This window comes from Somniosus microcephalus, chromosome 27, assembly GCF_052327205.1.
Source record: "Somniosus microcephalus isolate GS21.2 chromosome 27, FLI_Smic_1.0, whole genome shotgun sequence".
Classification (NCBI taxonomy): Eukaryota; Metazoa; Chordata; class Chondrichthyes; order Squaliformes; family Somniosidae; genus Somniosus; species Somniosus microcephalus.
The window spans coordinates 36,691,497-36,713,751 of NC_141013.1; the positions used below are offsets into that span (position 1 = coordinate 36,691,497).

Sequence of the window (22,255 nt, forward strand, 5' to 3'; positions counted from 1 at the left end):
AGCCATTGCCTTCAGCCTCTGCCACAAACTCTGTTCCCCAGCAACCGATTGCAACCCCCTCCCTGGCCACTTCCTCAGGCTGAACCAGAGTGGAGCTGGGGCAATAGTTTGCAAGGACGGAGAGGTCAATGGTGGAATTTTTGAGGCTGGAGGTTATGACAGCAGATTTGAAAGGGAAGAGAGGGAACTGTGTACAATACCAGCTAGCATGAGGACTAGGAAGGGAAGTTGGGTGGTCAGCTGTGGGAATAGGATTGAGATAAGATATTATAAGATAAGCAATTTTTAGCATGCCAAACTTTTACATTTGTTAATAGACTCTGCCCCCTATTTGACCCTGAGCTGAGCTTCCGACCCCATATCCTTTCCATCGCCAAGACGGTCTACTTCCACCTCCGAAATATCGCCAGCCCATCTGCTGCTGAAATCGGCATCCATGCCTTTGTTACCTTCAGATTCCACTATTCCAATGCACTCCTGGGCAGCCTCCCGTCTTCTATCCTCCATAAACTTAAGCTCATCCAAATCTCTGCTGCCCATGTCCTAACTCACTCCAGGTCCTGTTCACCCATCACCCTGTGCTTGCTGACTTACATTGGCTCCCGGTCCATCAACACCTTGATTTTAAAGTTCTCATCCTCATGTTCAAATCCCTCCATGGCCTTGCCCCTCCCTACTTCTGGTACCTCTTCCAGTCCTACAACCCTTTGAAATCTATGCGCTCCTCCAATTCTAGCCTCTTGTGCATTTCCCCACTTCCTTTGCCCCACCATTGGTGGCCATGCTTTCAGCCATCTCGACCCTAATCTCTGGAATTCCCTCCCTAAACCTCTCCACCTCACCACCTCTCCCTCCTCCTTTAAGATGCTCCCTATAATGTACCTCTTTGACCAAGCTTTTTGATCATCTGTCCTACTGTCTCCTTCTTTGGCTCGGTGTCAATTTTTGTCTGATCACGCTCCTGTGTAACATTTTATTACCTTAAAGGTGCTATATAAATGCAAGTTGTTATTAATTTTATATTTTTGTTAAATAAAATGTGTGCTAAAATAAAGTTGAAAATACAAATTTATTTAAATGTGGTTGGAATTTTACATTTAGAATAGACAAAAGAAGTAATTTCTGTTTTTTACCCCCTTAAGGTGGATACTATATTAATGTTCAGTTTCTACATTCGGAATAAACGGGAACATAATAAATTGGACAAAATGCTTTTGACACATGGTCGCCATGAAGACTGATAACTTGCAGGCGTCAGAATGTCACTTGAACAATGCATGTTACAACCCACCAATTGCCAGGTCTGTTGATCTGTTGTCAGAGAATGTACAGAAGCCACAATATGTGATGGAGGTTTCAGGCAGTGATGGACATCTCCCCTCGTCAGTGGTCAGAAGTAACAGCACTTCCAGGTTAGTTTCTCTAGTTACTAAATACTCGCAGCATGTAGAAAAATGCCGACCAATTGTTGGAGATTATTATGTGATATAATGTGCCACTCATGATTCCACCAATGGTAACTGGGTGAGTAGGAATCAGAAAACTGGGAGATCCCAATCTCACAAGCTTCCCGTCTCTTTTGCATACTACGTGAAATGGCAAACATGGTTTCCCACTGCCTTTGTTTGTTCTCGTACAGAATGCCCAAGAGCTTTGCTATTATAGCCACAAACTCCGTTCCCTAGCCAGTGGCTCCATCCCTTCTCCCTAACATCTGTCTGAGGTTGAACCACACTGTTCGCAACCTTGGTGTCATATTTGACCCTGAAATTTGCTTCCGATCACATAGCCACAGCATAACTAAAGCCGCCTATTTCCACCTCCGTAACATCGCCCGTCTCCGCCCTGCCTCAGCTCATCCGCTGCTGAAATCCTCATCCATGCCTTTGTTACCTCTAGACTTGACTATTCCAACGCACTCCTGGCTGGCCTCTCACATTCCACCCTACGTAAACTTGAGGTCATCCAAAACTCTGCTGCCCATGTCCTAACTCGCAAAAAGTCCCATTCACTCATCACCCCTGTGCTCACTGACCTACATTGACTCCCGGTTAAGCAACGCCTTGATTTCAAATTTCTCATCCTTGTTTTCAAATTCCTCCATGGCCTCACCCCTCCATATCTCTATAATCTCCTTCAGCCCACAACCACCCCCCCCCCCCCCGAGATATCTGCGCTCATCCAATTCTGCCCTCTTGAGCATCCCTGATTATAATCGCTCAACCCTTCTGTTGCCTAGGCCCTAAGCTCTGGAATTCCCTGCCTAAACCTCTCTATCTCTCTTTCCTTCTTTAAGATGCTCCTTAAAACCTACCTCTTTGACCAAGCTTTTGGTCACCTGCCCTAATTCCTCCTTATGTGGCTCGGTGTCAAATATTTTTGTCTTATACCAACATAAGAAATAGGAGCAGGAGTAGGCCAGATGGCCCCTCGAGCCTGCTCCGCGTGTCAATAAGATCATGGCTGATCTTCTACCTCATCTCCACTTTCCTATGGGGATAGTTCAGGAAAGTGGAAATGAGGTAGAAGATCAGCTATGATCTTATTGAATGCAGAGCAGGCTCGAAGGGCCAAATGGCTTACTCCTGCTCCTATTTCTTATGTTCTTATGTTCCTACACTATCCCCATATCCCTTGATTCCCTTAATATCCAAAAATCTATCGATCTCTGTCTTGAATATACTCAACGACTGAGCCTCCACAGCCCTCTGGGGTAGAGAATGCCAAAGATTCACCACCCTCTGAGTGAAGAAATTTCTTCTCATCTCAGTCCTAAATAGCCGACCCCTTATTCTGAGACTGTGACCCCTGGTTCTAGACTCCCCAGCCAGGGGAAACATCCTCCCTGCATCTACCCTGTCAAGCCCTGTAAGAGTTTTGTATGTTTCAATGAGATCACCTCTGATGCTTCTAAACTCTGGAGAATATAGGCCTAGTCTACTCAATCTCTCCTCATAGGACAATGCCCCCAACCCAGGAACCAGTCTGGTGAACCTTCGTTGCACTCCCTCTGTGGCAAGTATATCCTTCCTTAGGTAAGGAGACCAAAACTGTACACAATACTCCAGGTGTGGTCTCACCAGGGCTCTATATAATTGCAGTAAGACATCTTTACTCTTATACTCAAATCCTCTTGTAATAAAGGTCAACATACCATTTGCTTTCCTAATTGCTTGTTGTACCTGCATGTTAACTTTCAATGATTCATGTACAAGGACACCAATGTCTTTCTGAACACCAACATTTCCCAATCTCTCTCCATTTAAAAAATACTCTGCTTTTCTATTTTTCCTACCGAAGTGGATAACTTCACATTTCTCCACATTATATTCCATTTGCCATGTTCTTGCCCACTCACTTAGCCTGTCTATATCCCCTTGAAGCCTCCTTGCATCCTCCTCACAACTTACATTCCCACCCAACTTTGTATCATCAGCAAACTTGGGTATATTACATTTAATATCATCCAAATCATTAGTATAAATTGTGAACAGCTGAGGCCCAAGCACTGATCCTCGCGGTACCCCACTAGTTACAGCCTGCCAACCCGAAAATGACCCATTTATTCCTACTCTCTGTTTCCTGTCCGTTAACCAATCCTCAATCCATGCTAGTATATTACCCCAATCCCATGCGCCCTAATTTTGTTTAATAACCTCTTGTGTGGCACCTTATCGAATGCCTTCTGAAAATCCAAATACACCACATCCACTGGTTCACCCTTATCTATTCTGCTAGTTACAACCTCAAAAAACTGTAACAGATTCGTCAAACACGATTTCCCTTTCATAAATCCGTGTTGACTCTGCCCAATCCTATTATTATTTTCTATGTGCCCTGTTACCACATCCTTAATAATAGATTCTAGCATAACGCTCCTGTGAAGTGGCTTGGGACGTTGTACTACGTTAAAGGCACTATATAAATGCAAGTTGCTGTTGTTGTTATTGAAAAGGCATAAAATGAATGAATTTTCTGCAAAGTTGCTCCCCATTTGAAGTGGGCATTAAAGGCCAGAAAGTTTAGCCTGCCAGGAAGGGAGCCCTTAAAGATACAATGTCATTTTTTTCACCCCCAAGATATGGGGAATGCATTTGAAGCACCCTTATCACATGATTTCATGCAGAATGGTGAAAAAGATCAAAGGAGGCATGGCAGGGCGATCAGATAGCACCAAGAGTGCTCGTACCAGCCGTTATGCCATCAAATGCATTTGTACGCCAAGGCACATCTAACTGGCAATAAACAAGGGGAACTGGCTCCTCAGGCTCTGGGAGCAGCAAGGAGGCAGTTGTGGAATCTGCTGCAAGACGACCTGCAGCCCACCTCCACCATAAGGTCAGCATTGCCAGTGGCAGTCAAGGAAACCTCCTCCCTCAGTCTTTCCACCTTCACCTCCTTCCAGATTAGCATACGGGTCACGTACGGTAAAAGTCAATTTGTTGTTCACAGATGTATCAGTGTGACTGAGGCATGGTTCAACAGGGACAACACTTGCATCACCTTTCCCACTGAATAGTAACAGAAAGATTGCATGTAATATGCAGACACCCTGCTGAGGCAAACCGCCAGCCTCGCCTTGCCTGATGCTGCTGGCTCTGCCTGGGCCAATGGTCTCCAGGGAATCCTAGTCTGCTTGGGTGAGAGTGCTGATGTCTTGTTCCTCTCCTCAAGATTAATGCACGGTCTTGTCTGCAGAAAGGGAGAGTGAGAATTAGTGAGTGTCTGCTGAAAAGGTAAGTGCAGATGTGTAGGGCTCGTGCACGTGCTGAGAGCTGGAGAAGAAGCAAGATGGAATGAAGATGGGGAGCTGATGAATGCAAAAGCGTGTGGGTAATGTGAAGTGAGGAAGGTGTGCTGGAAAGGAAAGAATTGGTGGTTGTGGCAATGGTAGGGTGTGAGAGGAGAATGGTGTCAGTATGTGGTGTGAAGAGAGGAGAGGAAGAGGCGCGTGTGTTTAGAATGAGAAAGAGAGGTGTTGCCTTTGTGATTGTATGCTGAAGGATGTGATGGAGGAGAAGCAATTGCTGAGAGTGGTGGGGGAGGGAGTGAAAGGCCTGTTGTGAGGTGCTGTGAGAGAGGCGAAGATCTGAACCCACCCTTGCTGCTGTGAGGTAATTGAACCTCTTTCTGCTTTGAACCCAGGTCCTGGGGATGATGCTGGCGGCACCGATCCATTCCGACACCTCTGTCCAGGTGTGCTTCATTCTGGCCTTAGGGACGCCCTTGGGGGTTTTGGGGAACAGTTGCTTCCTCATTTACCTCACTTCTTCCATTAAGATGTCCAGGAAGGCTTCTGAAATGTGGCCGGGGGTGGGGCGCCACCCTTCGACTCATCCGTGTCCTCAAAAAGTCTTCTGCAGTTCTTTGAGGATAAATGCAGGCAGGAGACCCAACCTTGCATTAAGCCTGCCTCGGGAGTTGCACCGGAAGTTGCGTGTGTGATGTAGATGAGCTGCCCAATAAGTAAGGATCAGTCCCATCTGGTCAGCAGCAGTGAAGTTATATGGGGTGCACAGCAAGTATACAGCCACCCACTTACTTCACCAGATGGTGAGAGTATTATCAGAAAAAAAATCCAATTGCACATTAGGTCTATGAAAACATACGAGTTATTGGCCCAGTACTTCGGGTCCCAACGCGTGAGTAAGGACGGGGTACTCGCGCGTGGACCCGATGGAAGTGCCGGTTTCTTGCATGCACAGCGCATGCGCGGGAAACCGGCATTTCCTCCAAGGGGTTCAGAGGTCGCGCATGCGTTGAACTTCCTTCCTTTTTTACAGGTTTGCCCGTGTGTACGGGCCTCAACTTTTTACGAATGTAAAAAGGAGACGTAAGGACTTGATTCTTTAAGGTAAGTGGTCTATTATTTAAAATTATAACATTTTTTCCACAGCTTTATTGTTTTTAAGGACTTTACAGTAAGGTAAGTGTATTTTTAGACCCGATTTAAAAAAAATCGTTTTTAAAAAAAATTTGAATAATTGTTTAAAATAGTTTTTTAAAGTTATTTATGGTTCATTTAATTAGTGGGATGTTTTTAAAAATTTTATTTAAAGTTTAAGTAGTGTTTTGGGCGCCCGTAGTTTTCATGAGTTTGACAGCTCTTACAATCAAACTCATGAATGAAGTTTCCCCTCCCCTGATTGGCTGCCCAGTGCTCACCTGATCCCAGCCGGCACATCGCACTAACTACGCCGCTGGATCAGGCAAGCGCAGCGCGCCAACATCTGAACCGGGGCCACTGACAGGAATTCCAAGCAGGCCCAGGCTTCAGCTGTCGGCGCGCAGGGTGAGTGCACATCGGGGGCTTGCACGCGCGGCAAGCCCCCGAACCTAATTTCTGGGCCATTACCTTGCACTAGCAATATGAGTTGATGTGAAATAAAGGTCTTAAGGTAAATTGAAATACAACAGACAAATTATTCCCTGGATGGCCTTTTTATGAAAATTCAGATCTAAAGACATATCTGTATTGTCCCCCATTTTTTCCAGGGTCAGCAATACCTGGGCATTCTCCATGAAGTAATATTTATTTCAACTGATATACCATGATCCTTGTTTGGATCCTTCTGATTGGCAGTTTTAACTAAATTCATCCAATCACCTGCAGTCACATCCCTGAATAACATTAGACCCAGCATGGGCATTCAATTTGAAAAGTCCTTTAGTCTGCTACACCAGGTATTTAGACTAAAGATCCCATGAAACTATGGATAACCCCTATTCCTCAGGTAGGTTGCAAAAACATTTAGCACCATTGAATCATAGAGCATAGGAGGCCATTCGGCCCATCGTGCCTGTGCTGGCTCTTTGAAGGAGCTGTCCAATTAGTCCCGCTACCCTGCTCTTTCCCCACAGCCCTGCTATTTAACCCCTTCAAGTCTATCTCCAATTCCCTTTTGAAAGTTATATTCAATCTTCTTCCACCTCCCTTTCAGGCAGTGTATTCCAGATCATAACTCGCTGCGTAAAAAAAAAATCCCCTCATCTCCCATTTGGCTCTTTGGCCAATCACTTCAATCTGTGTCCTCTGGTTACGGACCAACTCTCCTGCCAGTAGAAACAGATTGTCCCTATTTACTCTATCAAAATCTCTCATAATTTTGAACATCTTTATTAAATCTCCCCTTCACCATCTCTCTCTAAGATGAACAATCCCAGCTTCTCTAGTATCTCTATATAACTGAAGTTTGGCCTCAGTGTCCTAGGCTCAACCATCTTCAGCTCCTTCATCAGTGACCTGCCCTCCATCATAAGGGCAGAAGTGGGGATGTTCACTGATGACTGCACAGTATTCAGCGCCATTCACAACTCCTCAGATAATGAAGCAGTCCATGCCCACATGCAACAAGACCTGGAGGACATTCAGGCTTGGGCTGATAAGTGGCAGGTAACATTCGCGCCACACAAGTGCCAGGCAATTATCTCCAACAAGCGAGAGTCTAACCACCGCCCCTTGACATTTAATGGCATTACAATAGCCGAATCCCCCACTATCAACATCCTGGGGGTCACCATTGACCAGAAACTTAACTGGACCAGCCACATAAATACTGTGCACGGCAGCACGGTGGCATAGTGGTTAGCACTGTTGCCTCACAGCGCCAGGGACCCGGGTTCAAATCCGGCCTCGGGTGACTGTCTGTGTGGAGTTTGCACATTCTCCCCGTGTTTGCGTGGGTTTCCTCCGAGTGCTCCGGTTTCCTCCCACAGTCCAAAGATGTGCGGGTTAGGTTGATTGGCCATGATAAAAAAATTGACCCTTAGTGTTAGGGGGGATTAAATACATGGGGTTACAGGGTTACGGGGATAGGGCTTGGGTGGGATGGCTGTCGGTGTAGGGACCGGGTGCTAGGGTTTGGATGATCAGCCATGATCTCGTTGAATGGCGGAGCAGGCTCGAAGGGCCGAATGGCCTACTCCTGCTCCTATCTTCTATGTATCTACGTAACAGCAGGTCAGAGGCTGGGTATTCTGTGGCGAGTGCCTCATCTCCTGACTCCCCAAAGCCTTTCCACCATCTACAAGGCACAAGTAAGGAGTGTGATGGAATACTCTCCACTTCCCTGGATGAGTGCAGCTCCAACAACACTCAAGAAGCTCGACACCATCCAGGACAAAGCAGCCCACTTGATTGGCACCCCATCCACACCCTTAAACATTCACTCCCTCCACCACCGGCGTACCGTGGCTGCAGTGTGTACCTTCTACAAGATGCACTGCAGCAACTCGCCAAGGCTTCTTTGGCAGCACCTCCCAAACCCGTGACCTCCACCACCTAGAAGGACAAGGGCAGCAGGTGCATGGGAACACCACCACCTCCAAGTTCACCTCCAAGTCACACACAACCCTGACTTGGAAATATATCGTCGTTCCTTCATCGTCACTGGTCAAATTCCTGGAACTCATTCCGTAACATGGACTGCAGCGGTTCAAGAAGGCGGCTCACCACCACCTTCTCAAGGGCAATTAGGAATGGACAATAAATGCTGGCCTTGCCAGCGATGCCCACATCCCAGGAACAAATTTTTAAAAAGTTCCTCATCCCTGGTACTTTTCCAATAAATCTCTTCTGCACCCTCTCTAAGGCCTTGACATCCTTCCTAAAGTGTGATGCCCAGAATGGGACGCAATACTCCAGCTGAGGCCTAACCAGTGATTTATAAAGGTTTTTAAAGCTACTGTTTTAAAATAATTTAAAATGAATGGCAATCCATCTTATTGTGAACTTGAAGCGCTGGTGAACGGACAGTCAGTTTTACACACTTACCAATTTTCTTTTCCATTGAATCAGGAGGTGTGTAAAACTGTCTATCGATTGGCTATCTCCCTTTTTACACAATTGCCCGAGACCATTTTCACCCCCGAAGTGTCAGTGCAAGATATTGGGGGAGAAATTCGGTATCGCCCCGTTTGGGGCACTAGTATTGGCGGTGCGCAAAGTTTAGCACCAGGCGCAATTTATCGCCACCTCAAGCGATATTGGGTTGCAGCGCCCCTGAAGGTGATTGCGGCGCTAAATCAGGCGCTGCACGGTAATCTTAAGGTGCTAACCCGGTGGCGCGACGCAATTTCTCCGCGGGCAGGCGCAGCGCAGGTGCCGTCAATTATCGATTTCACCCAGACACGCTGGCGCCGGCCAGCTCTTAAAGGGGCGGATCGATTATCATCTGCAGCCACACTCTGCGCCTTGTAAGCCTCAAAATCGGCGGCAACCTACCTGTGGCGGGCAAAACTTCAACCACATGGAGAGGGCCAGGGAGAGAGCGCAGCGCTTCAGTGAGGGGGCATTGGATGCTCTGGTTGGCGCGGTGGAGCGCCGGCGATCTGTGCTGTACCCGGAGAATGGCAGGAGGCCTCAACATAGCGACTATCGCAGAGCTTGGAGGGAGGTTTCCCAAAGAGTCACCTCCAGCAGCATGGTTCCCAGGACTCCTGTGCAATGCAGGAAGAAGTTCAATGACCTCACTCGGGTCGTCAGGGTGAGTGCCTTTTTCAGAATCATCTTCATCCCTCCATCTACACCTCACTTTATGGCCAGAGGGTGTGCAAAGCCCCAATGGCCAGCTGTCATCCAGAACCCATGGCCTTTTCTGGAAACACACACGCACATTCAGCTCAGTGCATAATGTAAGGGCTATTCTACCATGGGAGGCATGTGATGCCAGATCAGGGCAGCACAATGTAAGGGCGATTCGACCATGGGAGGCATGTGATGCCAGATCAGGGCAGCATAATGTAAGGGCGATTCGACCATGGGAGGCATGTGATGCCAGATCAGGGCAGCATGTTTCATCACACCCCGTCCTTTCTCTTGCAGGCCAAGCTGGCGAGTAACCGCAGGCAACAGCTCTGGACCGGAGGAGGCCGGCCTCACCTGCAGACCCTTACAGACCTGGAGGAGTGAGTCCACCAGATCGTCGCAAGCCGGATGACTGGCCCCGTCGCCTCTGGAGATGCCGACCCCATTGTGGACAGCGATGGTAAGGTCATCACCTTTTTGACCTTTCTCCTTCCACTTGTTCCCCACACCAGCATGCTTTTTCACTCTCGACCCAATTCAAAGCATTGCAGCACTCATGCATCCCTTGCTGCCACCCTGTCCTTTCACTAAAGCCACTCTTGAACCTCCCTGCTTTCAGATGCTGCATCACCAGCTCGGGATGCGGGCCCTCAAGCTGCCACTGCGACTGACTCCGGAGGCAACGAGGAGGAGGAAGCCGGACCATCCGTTCAACCCTCAAGCGAGCCAGCCCATCTCCAGACTGGGGAGACTCCTTCCCTGGAGGGGAGCGGGGTGGAATGCTCTGAGGAGGATCCAGCTCCAGGACCCAGTGGCCTGCAGCAATGCGAGGGGGGTAGGGAAGCTCGGGGGCCGTCTCCCCGGAGGGCGAGTCGGGCCGCGAGTGCTGCTGCACAGAACGCAGAAGAGGTGCGTGCCCTCGCAGAAATGAGCGCCCAGGCTGGGCTGAGGCACACTGAGCTCATGGCTGCAGTGGGAAGGATGCCCAATTCCATTGAGACACTGGCAAGGAGTGTCCAAGACTTCAGCGCAGCACAGGCAAGGAGTGTGCAGGACTTCGGCACAGCACTGGCAAGGATTGTCCAGGGCTTCAGCGAAGCAATGGCACCTGCCACGCAAGTGCTGAGTGCTGCCACGCAGTCACTCGCTGGTCTCATGCAGACGCAGATTGAGGCCACGCGAGCACTGACTGCTGCCACCCTCGCTGGATCGGGCAGGATTCCCCGGGGCCCTTGCCGCACCACAGCAGGCCAGCAATCTGTGCACCAGCCGATTGGTGCGCATGCTGCGGTGCTGCCCCGTCAGAGTGCCAGTGTGTCAGCCGACCAGGGAGCTGCTGTCCGCTCTCAGGATGACAGCATTCCTGATGCCACCACTGGCACTTCTCCACTGCAGCTGCCACCACCTGTAGGCAGACTGCTTCCGCCCATGCAGAGTTGGAGCAGTCAGCAGCCGGGCCCTCCATGCCCAGAGCTCGTCCAGGCCGTCCCTCAGGGACATCTGCGGTTTCGGACAGTCAGCAGGCCTCCCCCAGCCTTGCTGCAGCCACTGGGGTCCCATTACGGAGGAGCTGCAGGGCGGGAAGGGGCCAATGCCGAAAGGGAAGCAGATCACCATTGAGGGGGAAAAAGTAGAAGGTGCTGCTGATTCCTGTTATTTGTTTCATTCAAGGCCGAGGATGCTGGTCTGGATGTTAGTTATGTTTTGGACAGTCTCCCGGGTGTGAGAGTCACTTATGTGGCAGTCTGTTTGTTTTGCTTTTTGTTGCCATTGCTTTGTCATGCGGGAAAGAAGCACATTTTGTCAAATAAACAACTTTCTTTATTCACATGTCTGTTCTTTGCACAAATTTTGCCCTTGACCGGCTTAGGGGTAGCAGAACGGTTCCATTCATGTTCTTGCAATGGCAGCAATCCTAATCCTCATCCTCATCCTCATCATCATATCATCCTCCTCCTCCTCCTCCCTCTTCTTCCTCCTCCCTCTTCTTCCTCCTCCTCTTCCTCCTCCTCCTCCTCCTCTTCTTCTTCCTCTTCTTCCTCCTCTTCTATGTCTGGTGACATTGGCTGGGTCCTGAGGATTGCCAGGTTATGCAGCATGCAACACACACCCACGAAGTGGGAGACTCGCTCAGGTGAGTACTGAAGGGCTCCTCCGGAATGGTCCAGACAGCGGAACCGTTGCTTCAGCACGCCGATTGTGTACTCAATGATGTTCCTGGTCGCTTGATGGCTCTCATTGTAACGTTCATCAGCGGGGTCATTAGCCAGGGGCACAGAGGATAGCCCTTGTCCCCGAGAAGCCAGCTTCCTGGGTGAGCCAGGGCCTCGAAAAGGTCTGCCACAGAAGTCTGGCGCAGGATGAAGGCGTCGTGGCTGCTGCCTGGAAAGTGGGCATTCACAGCGAGTATCAGCTGTCTGTGGTCACAGACCAGCTGCACATTCAAAGAATGGAACCCCTTTCGGTTGCGGAAATCCTCCGCATTCTCTAGAGGCGCCTGCAAAGCCACATGCGTGCAGTCAATGGCGCCCTGCACCATGGGGAAGCCCGCTATCGTTGCGAAGCCCTCAGCGCGCTCTCGCTGCTTGTCCGGGGTCATTGGGAAGGAGATGTACTGCCGTCTCCTTCTAAAGAGGGCATTAGTCACTTGGCGGATGCAGCAATGCACCGCGAACTGTGAGATGTTGGCAATGTCCCCAGTAGCGGCCTGAAAGGAGCCGCTTGCGTAGAAGTTTAGAGCCACAGTGATCCTCACAGCCACCGACAGAGATGTCCTGCACCTTAGTTGAGGCTGCAGATTTGGCTGAAGCAGGTGGCAGAGCTCAGTGACCACCTCCTTACTGAAGTGCAACCTTCGGAAACACTGCTCCTCCGACATGTTGATATATGAAAACTACTGGTGGAAAACCCTGGCAGCGTAAGGTCTCGTGGGGTGACGTCTGTAGGCCCTCCTCCGTCTGGCTATGCCTGCCACTCTATCCCTGCGTCTCTGTGCCCTGTCAATATGATTGAGAAGCACGACGTTCGCATCCAATGCAGCCCCCATAGTAAGTGCGCACTGAAAGTTAAGCCGTTTGAGAAGCTCACCGACTGCAAAGTGATGTTCAGAAGGTTAAAGTTCCTCTGCCAGTGTTGGCTCACTGCAGAAATGGCTCTCCGTGTGTAGCTGAGCAACTCTCTCTCTCTCTCTCTCTCAAAGAGGTTGTGGTCCAAAAATGGCTGCCACTAATAATCCAGAACAGTCCCCTTTAAAGAGTGCCCCCGAGCCCGACAGCGACTGGGAAACGTTCCAGGTAACCTGTCCTTGTTGGCGCCAGGCGGAACGGAGGGGGGGGGCACCACTGAATTTCCAGTCCGGGGCACCCCAAAGGCGTTGCACACTGAAATGACGTCATGATCTGTGTGCGCCGGTAAGCGGGCGCTAAATGTCCGCTCAATATGGGAAGAGGTGCAGGGTTCGCTGCGCCCAGGCGCTAGTTGGTTATTGCCCCACTTCTCGGCCTCTTTAGGCGCTAATGGGTGGCGCAACCAACCAAATTTTTCCCCCATTGTGCCTTATTATTCAGTGTTCGAAGCAAATAGATTGTGAAACCTAAGTCTTAAGCAAAAGATATCATTATTAGGATTTTCTCTCTTCCTTTTTGTGCAGTGATATTCCAATCTGCAGAATTTGCCATGAACCCAGTGATGAGGAAAACCTGCTCTCCCCATGTGAGTGCTCTGGGACTTTGGGGACAGTTCATCGCAGTTGCCTGGAGCAATGGCTGGCAGCTTCCTGTTCCAGCCACTGTGAACTATGTCACTTTGAATTTGCTTTGGAACAAATAGCAAAACCACTGACAGCGACTGGGAAACGTTCCAGGTAACCTGTCCTTGTTAGCGCCAGGCGGAACGGAGGGGGGGGGGCGCACCACTGAATTTCCAGTCCGGGGCACCCCAAATGCACGGTGGCATAGTGGTTAGCACTGTTGCCTCACAGCGCCAGAGACCCGGGTTCGAATCCGGCCTCGGGCGACTGTCTGTGTGGAGTTTGCACATTCTCCCCGTGTTTGCGTGGGTTTTCTCCGGGTGCTCCGGTTTCCTCCCACAGTCCAAAGATGTGCGGGTTAGGTTGATTGGCTATGATAAATTGACCCTTAGTGTTAGGGGGATTAAATACGTGGGGTTACAGGGATAGGGTGGGACATGTGTTGGTGTAGGGGTTACGGGGATCGGGTGGGATATGTGTCAGTGCAGGCTCGATGGGCCGAAATGGCCTCTATCTGCACTGTGGGGATTCTGTGACAGAGGTAAAAAAGTTACACTGCTGCATTGCTTCTTCAAGAAAAATAGAAAAGGCTGGATTGTGGGAGAGTTAGTGGCTCAGCAAACCGCATATTAACATTAAAGGCTTCATAACGTGGTGGCTTGTGGCTACCTGATCCTTGAATGTGTTTGTCAAAGTTGTCTTGAGTTTTACTAATTGCCAGCTAGAATGCTAGGTGGAATTCTTGGAGTAGGTACAACATCTTAACAGATGGGGAAGCTCAGACGCTGCCTGGGCTGACTGTGGCCATTGCCTCCTTTTCGCCAGTCACAGAATGATGGTGGTCGTGGAGAAATTTATGACTGACCCATCCATTTGACTGAAGGAGACTTAATGGAGGTGAACATTTCTAACTGAGAACAGCCAAGAAAAACAAACAAAGGAGTAAAAAGATATTTATTAAAAGAAAAGTTTTTTTGGGGTAAATTCATTTTCTGAGAAAAATTGATGCTTTTGTTATTCCGTTATTATATAAACACATTATGTATAAATATTAATATCAGGTGGATTAATCTAAATACTTTAATATTTAAGTCTAACTTTGTTGTCTTCCATATAACTAAATGAAAGTAGGATTTTGTAGATAGGAAGCGCATGCAGACATATACATGGAAAGTGCAGGAGGGAATTGAAAACGTTAAGCAGAGAGAGGTTACAAGAAAGGATTAGCAGGTAACATTAAATTGAACTCAAACATTTTAAAAACATATACAGTTTAAGCAGAAGACGTATTAAAAAGATTAGCATTACTGCAAGTTGGTAAGTCACCTGGTCTGCAGGTTGCTGAAAGAAACAAAGGTAGAAATAGCAGAGGCATCTTTCAATCTTCATTGGATACAGGAGTAGTGCCGGGGGACTGGAGGGTTGCTAATGCTGTACCACTATTCAAGAAAGGGGAGAGGAATAAACCAGGAAACTACAGGCCAGTCAGCCTGACATCGGGAAGTTATTGGAAACCATTATCAGGGACAAAATAAACTTTCATTTGGAAAGGAATGGGTTAATCAAGGAGATCCAGCATGGATTTGTTAAAGGTAAATCGTATCTGATGAACTTGATTGAATTCTTTGATGAGGTAACAGAGAAGGTTGATCAAGGTAGTGCAGTAGATGTTGTATATATGGACTTTCGGAAAGCATTCAATGAAATGCCACACAGGAGGCTTGTTGAGAAGATGGAAGTCCATGGAATTAAGGGGAAAGTCGCGGTAAGGATACAGAATTGGCTCAGTGACAGGAAGCAGAAGGTGGTGGTGGATGGATGTTTTTCAGACTGGGAGGTGGTTTGCAGTGGAGTTCCCCCTGGGTCAGTTTGGGTCTATTACTCTTTCCAATATTTATAAATGACCTAGACTCAGGTGTAGGGAGCAGCATTATAAAGTTTGCAGATGATACGACTCTTAGTAAAGTGGTAGATAGTGATGAGGATAGTTATAGGCTTCTGGATGACAGACAGGATGGTGAAATGGGCAGAAGCATGGCAGATGGAGTTCAATGTGGAGAAGTGTGAGGTGATGCACTTTTGGAGAATGAATTTGAAAAAAACAGTATTCTGTAAATGCCATGTTTTTGAAAAGATAGATCTGCAGAGAGACTTTGGTGTCCATATGTACAAATCCTTAACGGTGGCAATGCAAGTTGATAAGGTGGTTAAAAAAAACATATGGGTTACTTGGGCTTATAAATAGAGGAATAGAATATAAAAGTGATCATGCTAGAACTTTCTAAATCACTGGTTAGGCCTCAGCTGCAATGTTGTGGACAATTCTGGGCCCCACACTTCAGGAAAGATGTAAAGGCCTTAGAAAGGGGAGAGGAGGTTTACCAGGATGTTACCTGGGATGAGGCACTTCAGTTATGAGGAGAGGTTGGAAAAGTTAGGACTGTTCATGTTGGAACAGAGAAGGTTAAGAGGTGACCTAATAGGGGTTTTCAAGATGATGAGAGGTTTTGAAAGAGTAAAGAGGGAAAAACTATTACATCTGGCGAGTGGATACATAACCAGAGGTCATAGATTTAAAATCATTGGAAAAAGATCCAGACAGGAGATGAGGATGAATTTTTTCACTCAGAGTTGTCAGGATCTGGAAAACTCTACCTGAAAAGGTGCTGGCAGCTAATTCCATAAATAATTTAAAAAAGGAGTCACAGGTTCTTGAGGATGAGCAACTTACAGGGTTATGGACAAAAAGCAGGGCGGGGGGGGCACTAAGCATGATTGCTCTTTCAGGACAGGCATGACGGGCCGAATTTTAGTTTAGATGATTCTATATGTTTTTTTTAATGTAAAGTCTTGTGTCCAGTGTGTATCCATCACGCTTCACAAGCCAAACCTGAAATACTAAACTTCAGACAATAAACTTCAGTAAATAATCTTTAATAAATAATGTTATTTCCTGTTGTTTTTTTCTAAGCTTAATTATCTGGCCATTCTTCAAGTGTAGGGGCTCAAATTGAATCTACGAGGCACCCATTTAGACCACTTCTCCACAAGGAGTGCCTGAGTAATGGGCTTAAAGGGACAGGCTGCTTTAAACACATCTCCATTTTAGCAGTGAGACATCACCTGGGCCATGCTGCAGCCCAGTCTATCCATTGATAAAGTAGAAGTTTTCAAATGATTTAATTGGTTCATTTTGTTCTATAAACTATTGACAAAAATGCTCTAATGAATGATTTTGAAAATGTAATTTTTTAAGTAGGAGAATGAATTCATAATTGCATTTTTCCAATTTCTGAAATCATTCAGTTTTTGAACCTCTATAAAAATTGAAGTGACACATTTACCTTAAGAGGTCCTCTGTTAAATCAGATTCGGAGAGCCCAGCATCTTGTGAGCCAGCTACCAGTATTTACGGTGATAATTCTGGTTTCTGTAGACTGGCAGAAAACTCGTAGACCTGGGTAAAATGGTTCTCATTGCAAATGAAACTGTTCGAGTCAATACTAGCTTCTATATACAGGAAACTTTTTTTTAATCCAGCACGGACGGGACCGACGTGATGCCGGTTCATCAAAAATTCCGGATAACCGAAAGCTATAGTAAAAGATACGGAGCTGAGAGCTCCGTATAAAGCAACAAACCCTGTCAACAGCTTCAGAACAATGGCCACAAGTTGCAAGCGTCTCTGTAGCTCAGCAACAACTGCAGCCACACCCTTGCACAGCAACAAATGGAGGAAGGCAAGTAATAAAAGTTACCTGAACCTACTCCTGAATTTTGCCGGTTAACCGAGATTTCCGGTTATTTAGGTGCCGGTAAATCGAAAGCTTCCTGTATAACATTATAAAATATGTCTGCACTTCCTCTCTGTCATATGTCTGTCACACTTCCGGCATCGTACACTGTCTAATGCAAAGTTCTGTATCACACTTTGCAAATGTCTGCATTTATCTCATTTTTTATGTATAGAAAAACTCTCCAGGCACAGAAAGTACCAGAGTCACAATAGCTGCAGGCTAATTCCACCAACAAGCTAGGGTTCTAATCTCTATCTTCATTGTCAACTAACTATTGAATAAACTCACCTAGTGGTCACTTAAATATCAGTTATGCTTTGTAGCTCTAAAGGGTGCACAGCCAATCTGTAGCAGCAGAGTAATGCATGATGTTTAGAAACATAGAGAAATAGGAGCAGGAGTAGGCCATTCGACCCTTCGAGCCTGCTCCGCCATTCAATATGATCATGGCTGATCATCTATCTCAATACCATATTCCCGCTCTCTCCCCATACCCCTTGATGCCTTTTATGTCTAGAAATCTCTGTCTCCTTCTTAAATATATTCAGTGACTTGGCCTCCACAGCCTTCTGTGGTAGAGAATTCCACAGGTTTACCACCCCGAGTGAAGAAATTTCTCCTCATCTCAGTCCTAAATGTCCTACCCCATATCCTGAGACTGTGACATCCTTGTTCTAGACCCCCCAGCCAGGGGAAACATCCTCCCTGCATCCAGTCTGTCCAGCCCTGTCAGAATTTTATACATTTCTAAACACGTGCAAAATGGTCTCCTATTCTCATGAAACAATGCCTTAACATGAGCAGCAGCATGGGAAATCCACTAGTATTTTTTGCAGCAGTTGGGCAAGAGGCTGGACGGTTGAGACAATTTGTTATTGATCTGAAAACTGCACAGAACGATCCACATAGCACCTATCACAGAGCATCATAAATACACTGGTAGTCTGAAAAAGAGGTAATTTCTACAATTAAAAAAAAAACATATATACACACTGATATGAACCTTGTCATTCATGTGGAAATGACTTATGTAATAATACTGGGCGGCCTGCTAGTGGCGCTGTCCAGGGAGAGTATAAATACTCGGGCATGGGCCCAGCTTGCTCAGGACATTCTTTAACAGGAACTAGTGAAGGACACAACTAGATCTCCATGTTGAAAAACAGTTGATTAAAGCCTTGTTTAATACTTAGACCAAGTGCCTAGTAGTTTTCTTACGTCACACCATCCATTTTTCCAGTGGCTGAAGGATCCTGTGTTACAACAGATGAGGAGGATGCTGTGTGGAGACATTAGTTGTTTTCTTTTCATTACCCCATTGGCCAGTTTGTCGGGCTGGCTGTGCATCCAAGGAACAATTGACCATTTTTACTTCAGAAGCAGTATAGAAGCAGTTGCACTACTCATCCTTTCAGCTGTCCTAATTATTATTTACCTACTCTGGACCACTGTAAGTATCTTTTATCAACAGATGGTTCCTGTGTAATTCATTTAGAATTATATTTCTATACACACAGTACATTCATTGTAGAACATTATGGCCCGGAACTTGCGGTGGGTAATAACGGCGAACGAACAGTGTCCGCTGTTATTACCCCTTTGAAACTGACCGCAACTTCAGGACTTAATGCACGCACATCCTAACGCGGAAATCCTGAAGTTGCGGTCAGTCATTCACTGCTCCAACATTGGCTGCCTTGTGGCCACCCCCCCCCAACCCAACACAACACAACCACCTCACCCTCCCCCCCACCACCCCCCTCACCAGCAATCAGTGAAATCAAGGAAACAGACAAAAACTTTGGCTTTTCGGTAATATCGCTGTTAAATACCCCATTCAAAGTTAAACCCTTTCGGATTAGGTGTAACTGGGATTTTAACAGCGTATTGACTGCTAAACAAAGGTTATGGCCCTGAAAAACTAATCTTAATTTTGTGAAGTATCAAATTTATCCATTTTAATAAAAAATTAAATTTAAGTACCTTAAAAAAGATATATATATATTTTTAAATGTTTGTTCATCTTTATTTCAGGTTTGCCTTTTCCCCGTGTGAGAGCCCTCAATCTTTCTTTTGCTCTCTACAACATTTTTTAAAAGTTCAAATAAAAGGAGCTTAGTCACTTCCTGGTTCCCGGTCTGTGAGAATTCTGCATTGTGATTGGCTGCTTAGACAGCTTGTTGGCGTCACAGCAGCTGGTGTTAGGGATTCCCCGTTAACTTACACTGACCTCAACTGAACGTCGGAAAAGCCGAACTTCTCGCCAGAGATCACAAGATTTTTTTAATTCATTCATGGGATGTGGGCGTCACTGGCAAAGCCAACGTTTATTGCCCATCCCTTTGCGGGAAGCTTACTTTGGGGCCAGCGGCGAACGCCTTTGCTTCGCCGTTGACTGCAAATTACGGGCCAATATTTTGAGCGCGCCACCGTCACAGGATGTTAGAAGATGTGCAAATATCAAATTGCTAAGTAGGAGTTAACAGTGCACAACTTGCATTTACAAAAATCTAGTAAACTGATAAAGTGCAAAACTGATTTAAAACCTAATATACCTTTCATACTTTTGCCTATAGGCTTCTTTTCGATACCACATTCGGCTGTTCAAAGAATGGAGACGGACCAACCAGAATGTTAAACTGCTTATTCTGAGATCACAAGTGTTACTTGGCAACCAACCCAATCTTCTAGCTCAAACCACAAGCATAATTGTTTCTAAAGAAACTATTGTCTAACTTTTTAAGGAACTGCCTTGAATGTTGAAGTGCACCATACCTGAAAGAGGGACCAATCTTCTGGCTTGTTATAGAAAATAAGGAGGATGTATTTTTGGCAATGCGAAGATGGGTGAAGAATGTAGACGGAGCAGCGGTACTGTGACTTTTCAATGAACTCTGCTAGTTCTTAACCAACCTTTGTATTGGGGACTGTTTGCTATTACCATTTAATGGTAACAAAGGCAAAGATGGATGTTAGAACATAAGAAATAGCAGGAACAGGCCACTTGGCCCCTCGAGCCTGCTCCGCCATTCAATAAGATCATGGCTGATCTTGGGCTCAAAGCCACTTCCCTGCCTGCTCCCCATAACCCTTCACTCCCTTATCTTGCAAAAATCTGTCTATCTCCACCTTAAATATATTTAATGACTCTGCCTCCACGGCTCTCTGGGGCAGAGAATTCCACAGATTTACGACCCTCAGAAGAAATTCCTCCTCACCTCAGTTCTAAAAGGGCGACCCTTTATTCTAAAACTGTGCCCCTGCGTTCTAGATTTCCCCATGAGGGGAAACATCCTCTCTGCATCTACCTTGTCGAGCCCCCTCAGTATCTTATATGTTTCAATAAGATCACCTCTCATTCTTCTAAATTCCAAAGAGTATAGACCCAACCTGCTCAACCTTTCCTCATTAGTCAACCCCCTCATGGTGGGAAACCATCAGATCATTTTCCCTTTTGCATACAAGTCCCTGTTTTCATCTTTCAAAAATGGAGGTGAAATTCTTAATGATTTTTCTTTGAGAATTCTTGTTACTTGTTAAAGCTTATTAAGGTGTTAATTAGCTTTCAGAGAAAAGGGCAATTAAAATGACCAGGTAGGAATTAGCTCACCCACTGAGCTGGTGCTAATTTAGATGTGGAGCAACTAAACTGTGGCATGGTATCTGCTTAACATGGATTTTGCTGCAATTGGTACATTATCTGGTGTAGGCTCAGGATTGGTGAGAGCGGGCTGCCAGGGACTGCAATGCTCCATTAGACGCTAATCACCCAACCACAATTACCCTCGAGGCTTTTAAACAGTTTATTGCAGGCCACACACTGGCACTTTCAACAAATGAGCGCAAAAGCTGTTTATAGGCCCAGCGCACTCCTCAGCGGTGTGTTCCATTCTCCTTCAAAATGAAAAATGTCAACGTTTGGCTTGTTTGAATGAATCGTAAGTACAAAGGAGGCCAGGTCAGAATAAGAAATTAAATATACATTTTTAATGTGGACTGTTTAATCTTGATCTGTCTTCCTCGGTTGGTTATAACAAAAGAAGAAATATTTGGGTTTAATGCCTGTAGATCTATAAATGATACTGTTACTTTCAAAGTCTGGAAACGGTTGTGAGTCACACTGCTTAATTTCCTAAATTCTCCAGCGAGATTCTAGAGATGGATTAATGACCTCAAATCTGTTACTTGACCACCTCAGTGATTGTGCAGCCGGTGAGGCTGATGAAGTCACAGCAATGGCTCACTCACCAATGGACATTAAATAATTAGCATAAAATAAATATCGAGACCGATCCCCCCTGGTTTAAGAATAAAAAAAAGTAATGTGATATGGTGGAATTTCTTTGTATGTGTGAATAATGATAACTGGAATTTAAATAACACATGTGAGGTATGTAGTTATTTTCAATGGAGCATGAATTTAAAATAGGGTGACCATATTATCTAAACCGAATCCGGGACACACAGGGCGGGAGCACAGCAAAGTAGCCAGGACCGAAAATGTAGGTTGCAGCGTAGCAAGGCAAATTTTATCAGTCTATATTTTAACAGTTGCACAAATTCACTACAAATGCAAAACAAATGTGCGTACAATTACCTCACACTATTGAAGCACGTTCAGACACCGGACACCCCCCACCGTGACCGAGGTCACACCTGATCTCTCCCCCACACCCCTCTACAGTGTCTAGGATTAGCATCCCCCCCCACCCCACCGTGACTGGGCCCTCCACCGCAGCCTCTCCCTCACCCGCTCTGGTTGCCGTGCTCCCAGGCACTTCAGCCAGAAATGCAAACAACCACCGGCACCTGCGCAGAAAGACCACCTGGTGGATGCCAACGTCAGCCCGGGATTGCACTGAGAAGGGGTGAAGAGCCCTTGGGTCTTTCCCAACTTTCTCCAATGACAGCAATGTCCCAAAGTGGCTATGCTCGTGACCAAACAGTTCTCCTTCATGGTTCAGAACTTGCAGGCATGCCGTTAAAGAGCTTCCTTAGGACTATATGAGTCATTCAGACCAGAATTGAGAGAGGACTCCAGCCAACACTAACTAGTCAATGAGCACCCTGAAGGGAAAGTCACTCACACGCATACCAGGACTCTGCCAAAACCCCTCATGAGGCCCTGGATTCAGCAGTTGATGAGCGAGTCTAGTACAGTGCTAAACTTGGCCATCCATGAAA

The 22,255-nt window shown here is 46.6% G+C and overlaps 1 protein-coding gene across 1 annotated transcript; it reads left to right on the forward strand.

Moving 5' to 3' along the window:
* Nucleotides 1–1,097: 1,097 nt before the first annotated feature.
* Nucleotides 1,098–21,399, forward strand: marchf3 (membrane associated ring-CH-type finger 3). Its single transcript, XM_085968857.1, has 4 exons — nt 1,098–1,412; nt 13,176–13,369; nt 18,310–18,521; nt 19,648–21,399. Exons 1-4 carry the CDS (start codon nt 1,222–1,224, stop codon nt 19,804–19,806), a joined length of 756 nt encoding a protein of 251 aa, XP_085824983.1. The 5' UTR covers nt 1,098–1,221; the 3' UTR covers nt 19,807–21,399.
* Nucleotides 21,400–22,255: the final 856 nt, after the last annotated feature.

Bases quoted from the DNA above. Each gene is read 5' to 3' on its own strand.
- marchf3 (XM_085968857.1), top strand. From the start codon at position 1,222: ATGGTCGCCATGAAGACTGATAACTTGCAGGCGTCAGAATGTCACTTG. The intron at 1,413-13,175 runs GTTAGTTTCTCT...CTTTTTGTGCAG, and splicing joins AGAAGTAACAGCACTTCCAG to TGATATTCCAATCTGCAGAA. The intron at 18,522-19,647 runs GTAAGTATCTTT...TTTTGCCTATAG, and splicing joins TTTACCTACTCTGGACCACT to GCTTCTTTTCGATACCACAT.